The sequence below is a fragment of the Littorina saxatilis genome, linkage group LG6, assembly GCF_037325665.1.
Source record: "Littorina saxatilis isolate snail1 linkage group LG6, US_GU_Lsax_2.0, whole genome shotgun sequence".
Taxonomy (NCBI): Eukaryota; Metazoa; Mollusca; class Gastropoda; order Littorinimorpha; family Littorinidae; genus Littorina; species Littorina saxatilis.
The window spans coordinates 3661681-3672097 of record NC_090250.1 but is presented as its reverse complement, the minus strand read 5'-3'; the positions used below and the strand labels follow the sequence as shown (position 1 = coordinate 3672097).

Below are 10417 nucleotides of genomic sequence, written 5' to 3'. Positions count from 1 at the left end.
TAGGAATGAATTTAAATATTTTTTGAAAGACAAAACAAAAATACATTCAGCCCGTAGATACGGAAGTCGTCTCAGTCCCTCTGTCGGCGTACCAGCACATCGAGTGTGAAGTGTCCCCCTCCCCTACAGTTTGCATGTTGTAGGAGTGTGTAGTGAAATTCACACATCGTTGCTTGCATGCCCACAGCCTAGCCATGGCGGTGGTTGCAGACGACAGCGGTAATGAAATAAAAAAGGTGCAGGATGTACTAAAGTCTGAAGGAAACGACGAACTGAAATTCGGCCTACTGATCGGCTTGATCAAAGTGGGACAGGTGACAAATAAGGATGTCGTGGATACCGTTCTTCACTTGGTAAGTCACTGAATATGTCAATCTTTATTTGTGTCCATATTATCTTTTTTTTAAATCCCCCCAAAGAAGTGCCATTTCATCGTCAGCAGTCGTGCGTTTGCTGGGCCAAATGCAGAAGTGCAGTGCAGGCGAACAACCTGAAGTTCAAGGGACAGTACCACTCACTCACTCGCCTTCGGGTCAATACCCAGCAATGGTTATCGATTTCACCATGGTGCGGTGTAAACCCATGTGACTGTCAAGGAAATGGTCACCAAGAATGTCCTTTTGTAGCCTGCAGTAAGCACCAAATGAACATAGCTAACGGGGTTCTTCTTTGATGCATTGCTCCACTGTGCAGCATCCTTTATTGATCACCATCCCAAACAATACCTTGGTTATTGATTTTTGTTGCATGCCATTCAGCAGGTCAGCGCAGGTTGGCTCTGATGCCTTTTACCTGTGTCGAACAGTTTGGCATGGGAGTAACAAGTGTAATATGTTATATGTCCCTCATTATGACACTCAGTCTTACGACGTGTACTGTGTACGCACATGTGTGCATGGCATACTATAAGTATGAATGAATAATTTGAGGACAATTTTATTTTTAGGAGAGAGTTGCAATGCACACCTAAATGCAGAAGAACGCATGTTCTTACAGTTCTGCATCATGTTTAGGTTTGTTTTTCTTCAACTTAAGTGCATGGCAACTTAAAACAGGGGTAACTTGATTAACTAAGCTGTTTAATGTTGGGTGAATAATTAATGTGTTGTACAGTGTCAAACTCAGTGCCACATCAAGCCCGCTAAGTTAATGTGGTTGGGCAGCTAGGTTACCATGCGTATACATTTTGTCTTTCATGCATTCTTTGTGTTCTTCATCCTGCAGCAATCATTTGGTTTAGAAATGCAGGGGAACCTCCTCCCCCTCCCCCCCACACACACCTGTTTTAAGATACATTTAAAACACCCGTTTTTCTTCGATATTCTGTTCAAAACCTCTGAACATTTACCCCCCTTTTAAGACTCCCTCCCTTTTAAGACTCCCTCCCTTTTAAGACTCCCTCCCTTTTAAGACTCCCTCCCTTTTAAGACCTGATTTATGTCTCAGACTTTGAAGGTTTTAAAATGGGGGTTCCATCTGACATACATGTGTAGTGCTTTACTGAATCAGTGGAATTTGCAATTAACGGAGTGGCCGTTTGCAATACATGATTGTTTTAGTTACTGTGTTAGTAATAGGAAAATAAAAAATAGAAAAAGTATCTGATGACAAACTCGTAAAGCGTGACTATGCGTTCACACTAGGATGAGAAACCTGACCCCTGTTGTTTGATAAGAACAATGCTATAACTGCTAAGGACAATGCTTGTACGTTCAGTATTATCATAGACTATCAGTATTACTGAACGCTGAGTGCAGTAGAGGTTGGTTGATGGTTTTACATTTCCCTGAAAAATGAGGCAAAATGGTGTGGCCTAGAGTAAAGATAAAGGAAGAAGCTACAATAAAGGCAATCTAAACTTTCTCATTAAATTGACAACAAATAAAGTGGGCATGGCATAAAACTCACAAAAGTGGGCGTGGCATAAAACTGAATGAAAAAAAGTGGGCGTGGCATAAAACTGTGTGAAAAAAGTGGGCGTGGCATAAAACTGTGTGAAAAAAGTGAGCGTGGCATAAAACTGTGTGAAAAAAGTGGGCGTGGCATAAAACTGCATGGTTGGTAAGAGAGTTTCTTTTGTATGCTAAATTAAGACACTTTGTGTCAAACATCTTATAGTTATACATTATACTTTTTAAGATTTATACATTTTGAGGATTTTCTTTGACTTCATCTGTTGCATATAATATCTGATGTCTTGATTTATGGAAGGATTTAACAGTATTTCTCTAACATTACATTGTTCTGCAACATCAACTTTATTATGTTTTCCTGTTGCATTGTACTATTATTGCAAGGAAATGGAAGATTTCCTGACTTCCCTATGTAGAGAGCATAATAATGGGAATTATCCTACATACGTGAGAGAGACACCCGTGAGATAATAATCGTTCAAATCACACGTGTGTATATCATGTAAATGAGGTCATGTCAAGCAAGTCTGGCAGGGACCTGTTTTTCCACTGCTTATGATGCCAAAGTCACCGAGACAAACGTCATTATAGAAACACAAATTGCGCTCGCTAATTACCCTCGATGAATCTTTAGAACTAACACGTCACGCCACACTTTCAGAGTGAAGTTTCTTTGCTTTGACGTAATAGATTGCACGAGGCTTTAGAAGAGATCGAGGTTCCAAAACAAGCGTCTTCAATGTAGCTGCCTCGAATGCAGGACATTTTCAGTAAAATACACTTAAGTACAGTATGTAGGATAAACAGAATACTACATGGCTTGCTGTGTCGTACCAGATTTACACTCGTTGCTTTTTCAAATAGTGAACAGCTCGCTTTCGCTCGCAGTTCAATATTTAAAAAAACAACTCGTGTAAATCTGGTACGACTCAGCAAGCCATGTAGTATTCTCTCTGTAAGTATCTCCTTTTAGATAATTTTAATGAGTCTAAATATGTAACCCCTTTTTTGGTTAAATCGATGAAGTCTATGACCGATTTCTTTTTCAGCTTGTTGGCGGTGAGTTTGACATCGAGAACAACTTCATCATCCAGAACTCAGCCAACATTCTGCATATGTTGAAACTGCTTGATGACTGTCCTCACACATTACAGGTAAAATTACAATCTACCATAATTGGTACAGTTGAACCTGCCCTGATGGCCACCTCTTGATAACGACCACCTATACATTTTGACCATCGTATAGTATGCAGGGATGTTGCTACAAATTCATACCTATAGGACAAATGTCCTGAGTTCTTCAGCATCAATAGGACATTTGACCGCTTTCAGAAAGTGTAATAGGACATTATGAATTTGCGCCAAACAGCTTATAACACATTCCATGGAATTGTTCCAAAGTCATGCGCCCACACACACACGCACACACACACACCCACGCGCGCGCGCTGTAGAACACACACATAATATAGTAAATACATCAACACAGTGTGCGTATAATGTTGTATTTGTTTAGTTTCAAAGAAACCACAAAAAAGAAACCAACATGAACAACTTCAGAGCTCGTACTTTGATTAAATACTGCATGATTTGGATAAAAGTTGACAAACAAAATGATCGGTTTGATCTAATGCTGATCTTTTGCAGGCTTTAGTTTTTTTTTAGCGGCATAATTCAGTGCTTCGTCTCGTATCGAAAACAAAAGCAGACTACAAATTCAGTCAGTTGGAGTTGTCTCCCGTACTCCTGTAGCATGCACTGATCTAAAAAGAATCCACTATTTTTAGATCAGTGCGCTGCACCGAGACGGTTATACCCAAACGGCGCATACCACAAATGGTTCGGGAATTCCCGACAAAAAGAAAAGATCCGCACGCGGCACTAACAACTTCAGTGTCAGCTGAACACGAGAGCGTTCGGTCTTTTAGAAGATTTATATCTTGAAATGAAAATTAACGAATATCGCGCTGTCCGAAGGAATGGAGTACATATCGGGCAATGACCACGCTCAGGCTAAAACAATAGGACATCTGACCGACATGCGGCAATGTGAATCGGACATTTGGGGATTTTCATCGTTATATGTCCGATGTCCGACGCCTAACGACATCCCTGAGTTTGCCCAACGAGTTTTGGTTTTTTTGGCTCCAGAATTAAAAAAAAAAAAGCTAGTTACATCAGGGGTGAGGCAGTTATGACAAGTATAAAGGTAATGCAATTAAAGCCTCTTATTCAGCGCAGCAGACAAAATTTGAAGCAAGCAAACACTGAAACAGAGAAGAAAACGAACGATGCAATAAGATAAACGGTGACAGAAAGAGTACAGCAGAAACATTAAGGCACAAGCTAAACTCTTGACCGTCATGTTCTTTGTCAGTTGCACTCGGCAAACTTTGTTTTCTCAATCTTCAAGTTGCTCTAAAAGAGCATTGACATTTGCAAGCTACTTTTGTAACGTTTACTGGTAGTAGATGTATGACCTTTGCGTTTGACTGTTTACACTAATATTTACACAGTATTACATTATGGAGTTACACTTACAGCAAAGGAAGAAGTGTGTGAGAGAGAGAGATGGAGTGTGCATGTTTGCATCAAAGAGAGAGAGAGAGTGTGATTGTGCAAATGTGTGCATCAGAGAGAGAGTGTGATTGTGCAAATGTGTGCATCAGAGAGAGAGTGTGATTGTGCAAATGTGTGCATCAGAGAGAGAGAGAGTGTGTGATTGTGCAAATGTGTGCATCAGAGAGAGAGAGAGTGTGTGATTGTGCAAATGTGTGCATCAGAGAGAGAGAGAGAGTGTGTGTGTGAGAGAAGAGAAAGTAGGGTAGAGAGACTACCTTTATAACAAGTTATTCGACGTAGTTTGAACTTTAGTGATGAAAAAATTGTAAAAATGAATGGCCACAGATTGCCGTTGCTATGGAAACAGCCGCCATATTGGATATCTAGGAAACAGTTTTACACTACAGTGACATCATACATAAAAAATGCATGATAGTTGACACAAAGATACACAAGACTTTTATCTACAATCATGTAGAGCGATTTTTTGACAAAAGAATTTATAATAATTTTTGTAAGAAGGATTGATGAATTTTTAACCGCACATTCATTAATCCTTACTTCAAAAATTAATATAAATTCAACTGTAGTCTTTTGTAAAAAAAAAATCGTTCTGTATGATTGTAGATAAAAGTCTTGTGTATCTTTGTGGCAAATATTAAACATTTCTGATGTATAATGTTGCTGTAAAACCGTTTCCTAGAAATCCAATATGGCGCTGTTTATGTCAGTTTCCATAGTCACTTCAATAACTACCCAGAAAACTAAGTTACTCCATGTATTTTCCAAGTTTTATTTTGGTCATTTTAGTGCCGCTCATTGCCTTAAGTGCATCTGCAAAAGTGCAAGACCGTGCTTTGAACTTTTTACTTTGAGTGCATGGTCTTCATTTGTGTTCAGTTATTTTAGGTTTTTGCATTATATCCAGTCTGCTGCAACCTTTCAAATTTGAGTCTGAATCAGAAAAAAATTGATTTTTGTCTGGGTTTAGGGAGTTGGTATGTTCAGTCTGACAGGACCTAACTGAGCTTTACCCTTTACCCATCTGGCAAGTTTTTGTTGTTAATATGAATACATGTACCAATGATAAGGGTATTTCTATGTCGTTTATCCGACTATAATTGTACGTCCCTTACTAAACTACGGAAAAAGTTCCGTTCAGCAAAACTGTGAAACTGAAAAATATTGTTTGGCTACATTAATCTAGTTCCCGGAACCGTGACTACTCCAAATTTGTCACTGCATAATTATGTGCCTTATAACTGGCTAGAGTCTTTAATTCATTAGAAAGATAATCATGAAAGCTGTTTTACGGTCAAGGATTTACCATTGCCACTGCCAGAATCTGTGTAAAATGATATTCCGTCTGTATGTTTTTTGTAAAGATGATTTCAGAGCAGATTTCCGAGAACAAACAGAACTTCTCTCCAGTATTATGTATACTGTTTGCTCTAACTTGTACTTTGTAGAGAACCCCTTGTCCCCACCGTAATGATCGAAGTCATTCTTCATTTAAAAGAAAGCCTAACCCAGCTATTGAGAACAGGCAATACAAACACAGAAAAGCAACAATATTTGAGGACAATCAGATCTTCTTTCCAGTATTATGCGCACAATTTGTCCTAACTTGTAATTTGTACAGATCCCAGATTGTCCCCATTCTTATGAAGTCATTCTCCATACAAACCCTAACCCAGCAATTGAGAACAGGCGGTACAAAAACGACAATATTTGATGACAAACAGAACTTCACGACAGCATTATATGTACAATTTGCTCTTGTGCTTTGGAGAGGTCCCCACTGAAATAAAGTCGTTCTCCATTAATAACCCAACTAACCCAGTTATTGAACTGAGGCAGGACAATCACAAAGGTCCTGGTCTGATGTCCATATCGGTTTCTTTCATCTTTAGTCGTGTGGGCAAAACATCCCATGAAAACAGACTATTTCAGGCCATAATGGCAGGGGTTTTCAACAAACATTTGGGTGATATTTACCACAGGCCCATTGACGTTTTGCTCGGCTCTTTGCTGCTAACAAGAGGAAAGACAAAGTGACAGTGGGATGCGCACCGTGTATCACTCAAGGGTGAAATCAATGCTGGAGTCACGCACTGCTATTTGAGCTTTTGGTCGGTGCTTAGCAGTCTCGCTGATAGAGAGATGACAAATTGGCTCCTACTCCTACACTGAGAAATTATTTGTGTGTGCGCGGGTGGTAGTTGGGGTGGGTGGTTCCTTTTTCGAGTTAGGTAATAAGAGGGTTGCACTTGGCTATTTTAATGTACGACATACAATTGAGACTTGGTCGCTTTTTAATAAAGCCCGAGAGAGAGAAAGAGTGATCCAACTACACAACAAATGATTTGAATGTGCGCGTGTGGTAGTTGGGGTGGGTGGTTCCTACTTCGAGTTGGGTAATTGGAGGATTGCAACTTGCACGTGGCTATTTTAATGTATGACATACAATTGAGTCTTTGTTGCTTTTTAACGAAGCGGGGAGAGACAGAGAGTGATCATCTAACTACACAACGATAGTCACTTGTAGCACTTAATACCCTGTGTTCGAAATTTAATACCCGAATTAGACGGAAGTGTTCCAATCGGCGGATCACCACAGTCAAAGAAATGGAAGTTCAATAGCTCTGGGGGTGGGTTGTAAACTTTTTTGTTGGGCTAAAGTTCTTCCATCAATTATTCATCTACGGCAGTGTTACACCCACTGTAATTCATTGATTTTTTGCTGAGCGAGGAAGCCAGTGTAGTTTAGGCGTTATTGGTATTATTTCTTGTTAATCATCGTGAACTATCATGCTCATAATACCTCAAGTACTTTCCTGGAGGGTGAATGGATCATTTGGTTTATCCCTGCAAGGTGTAAAGGATGTCGACCGGCCTTCTCCTTGATCATACTACATTGGGTGTGCACGTTAAAGATCCCACGATTGACAAAAGGGTCTTTCCTGGCAAAATTGCTTAGGCACAGTTAATAATTGTCTACCATACCCGTGTGACTTGGAATAAGGCTGTGAAAGGTAAATATGCGCCGACATGGCTGCAATCTACTGGCCGTATAAAATTTCATCTCACACGGCATCACTGCAGAGCGCCTAGAACTGTACCCACGGAATATGCGCGATATAAGCCTCATTGAATTGAATGAATGAATATTATGAAAAGTAACTCTGCTATCACAGAAGACACCAGAAATCTACTTATTTGGAGGAGAGAAGATCATGCCTCTGCCGGCTCATGTTGATATCCAATTTTTCGACATGACTGTTATCGTTTGCTAAAGTAACACTAACAGACAGCATATGAGAAATAACTCATAATGCTGATGTTTTGTTTTAGATGCTTTTATAGCAAGTTCTGTGTTGCCTCTGCTGTTGATGCTTAGTATTATCGTTGTTAGTGACGTGGCACAATCATGCCTGCATAAAGCGTTCAGACATATTGTTGCTTTGTCAAATATTGAAAAGCTCACCTTCGCCCCCATTTCAGTATTTAAAAAATGTATTGTAACCCGTGTAAATTTGATATGACACAGCAAGCTATGTAGTATTCTCTATTTATTTATGCAGTTGCAAAATATAGACATGCATGAGGACATTACATGCACACACACGTAGCCACAAGCACACACACTCACCACCACCCCCCCCCCACCCCAACCCTCTCTCCCACCTATCTCTCCAGAGAGAAATGAAAAGGACACAGAAAGAGCGTCCACACTGTGATACAAGTGAAAGGGAGCTGACAGAGGGTACAGAGAAAGGGGGCTCAAATGGTGCGGGGTCGTCTACAAGAAGGGGGGAAGCCAGGGCAAGCAGTTGATCAATAAGGAATCAGTGGCGGCTGCTCTAACAAGCTCAGCTATTATCGCTTGTCTCTACTCTCACATGGCCGTTCCTCCCCCATCAAGTACTTGTTCTACCGTGCGCAAATTGTCCTTACAACTTCAAGCACTAGCGCTATGCAATTGAAGACTTTTATAGATGTGCGTGTCCATGCATTTTTGGGGGATTTTTTTTCAGAAAAGAAATTAACGTTGTTCTAATACTGTACACAAATTGTTCTCAGAAATTCAAGCACTGTGGTCCACATTTGAAGTATTTTGCATACTATTTTTGTTGTAATATTTATTTCTTGAATAAAGAAGAGAATTTTAATGCAGTAACAGAGATACAAGAAATGAATAAAAATGAAGTCAATTAAGTGACAACATTTGGTGTGTGTGTGTGTGTGGGTGTATGCTTAATCCAGGAAAAAGGCGTTACATTGATTTCTAATTTGGTTTTCTGTCAGTGTCGCAGGCTGAAACATGGAATATGTTAACAGTTTTGTGTGTGTGTTTAATCCAGAAAAATATTAGCTCAATGATTTCAAGTTTGACTTCCGTCACTGTTGACAGGCGGAGATATGGAGCGTGTTCACGGCCATGCTGAAGAAGAGTCGCAGGAACCTGGATGCCTGCACGGAAGTGGGTCTCATCAGTCTAGCCCTCGACCTACTGAGCAAAGCCGAGGATATGTCGGCAGGTATGGGTAGTCTCCCCCTCTCCCTGACTTATGCGACAGAGACATGGAGTGCAAGATAGATTGCTTTGTTGATGTATCTAATAAAGTTGGTCTGATCTGGCCTCCCCAGGCCCTGTCAGATTTGTTGGTCTGGGTCCAGTAACCCCCCTTCTCTCGTGCTGTGTGGTTGTTAGTGGAAAGAATATAGATCTGTGTGGCAGTGTTAGATTTGCTTCTAGCTATACTCACCACTGACACTTTGAATAGTGACTAATCAACTAATAATATTTTTTGTACCAATTAAAAAATGATGCGATTGGTGATTAGTTTTGACTTTCTTAGGGCAGTGAACGCCAGATATAAATTATAATACAGCAAAATAAGTTAACAATAACAATAACAGCACTTTATTGTCCATTAAAATATTACATAATAATGGAAATTTTTCTTCGGCACACCCTGTGAAGTTGGTTTTATTCTTTCCCAAAATAATTACACTGGTCTCATTTTGAAGAAGAAAAAGCGTTTGCATAGCTTTAAAGGATTTTAAAGCAACCTCAAGATGTTTCAGAATGAAATAATTGAAACAATGGAAAATAATCGGCAAACACAACTAACATGATAGAATCAATGAGACGGAGTTACAATCGGGTTTCTAACAAAAATTAAAACCATGCTCATGTTACACATATTTGAAAACTGTGTAACTGTACAGATTCGTGTCTGTTCCTACACTCCGAAGAGGGGGGAAAAGAGGTGGGGTGGCTAGGAGTTAGCAAGCAGACAGATGCTGCAGGTTTTCTGTGACAAAGATAGATTGCCGGCAGAGTCTGGTACAAAAAGAAATACACATTGTATCCCCGAAGACTTCTTTCACGCTCAGCTTTTGTTAGATTTCTTAACATGAGAGTTTCGCAACTCCAAGGAATGTTTGACACAATTGAAAGACTAACCGATTCCTTACAACCTAGGGACCAACAAATTTCTCTGTACAGTGGAACCCCCCATTTTCTTTTTCTTCTTCTTCTTCTTCTTCGTTCGTGGGCTGAAACTCCCACGTACACTCGTGTTTTTCGCACGAGTGGAATTTTACGTGTATGACCGTTTTTTACCCCGCCATTTAGGCAGCCATACGCCGTTTTCAGAGGAAGCATGCTGGGTATTTTCGTGTTTCTATTACCCACCGAACTCGGACATGGATTACAGGATCTTTTTCGTGCGCACTTGGTCTTGTGCTTGCGTGTACACACGGGGGGTGTTCGGACACCGAGGAGAGTCTGCACACAAAGTTGACTCTGAGAAATAAATCTCTCGCCGAACGTGGGGACGAACTCACGCTGACAGCGGCCAACTGGATACAAATCCAGCGCGCTACCGACTGAGCTACATCCCCGCCCCAAACCCCCCATTTAAGACCCTC

General features: G+C 40.3%; 2 protein-coding genes across 2 annotated transcripts in view; both read left to right on the top strand.

Moving 5' to 3' along the window:
- Window positions 1–10417, top strand: part of LOC138968333 (transmembrane protein 33-like) — a 62508-nt gene that overhangs the window by 36604 nt on the left and 15487 nt on the right. The window lies entirely within an intron of this gene.
- The window catches only part of LOC138968325 (neurobeachin-like), a gene marked incomplete in the record, with an annotated part of 320875 nt that continues 310538 nt past the window's right edge, over window positions 81–10417 (top strand). The window contains 3 exon segments of the mRNA XM_070340879.1: window positions 81–353; window positions 2963–3067; window positions 8892–9018. Coding sequence (XP_070196980.1) covers window positions 195–353; window positions 2963–3067; window positions 8892–9018 — 391 coding nt within the window.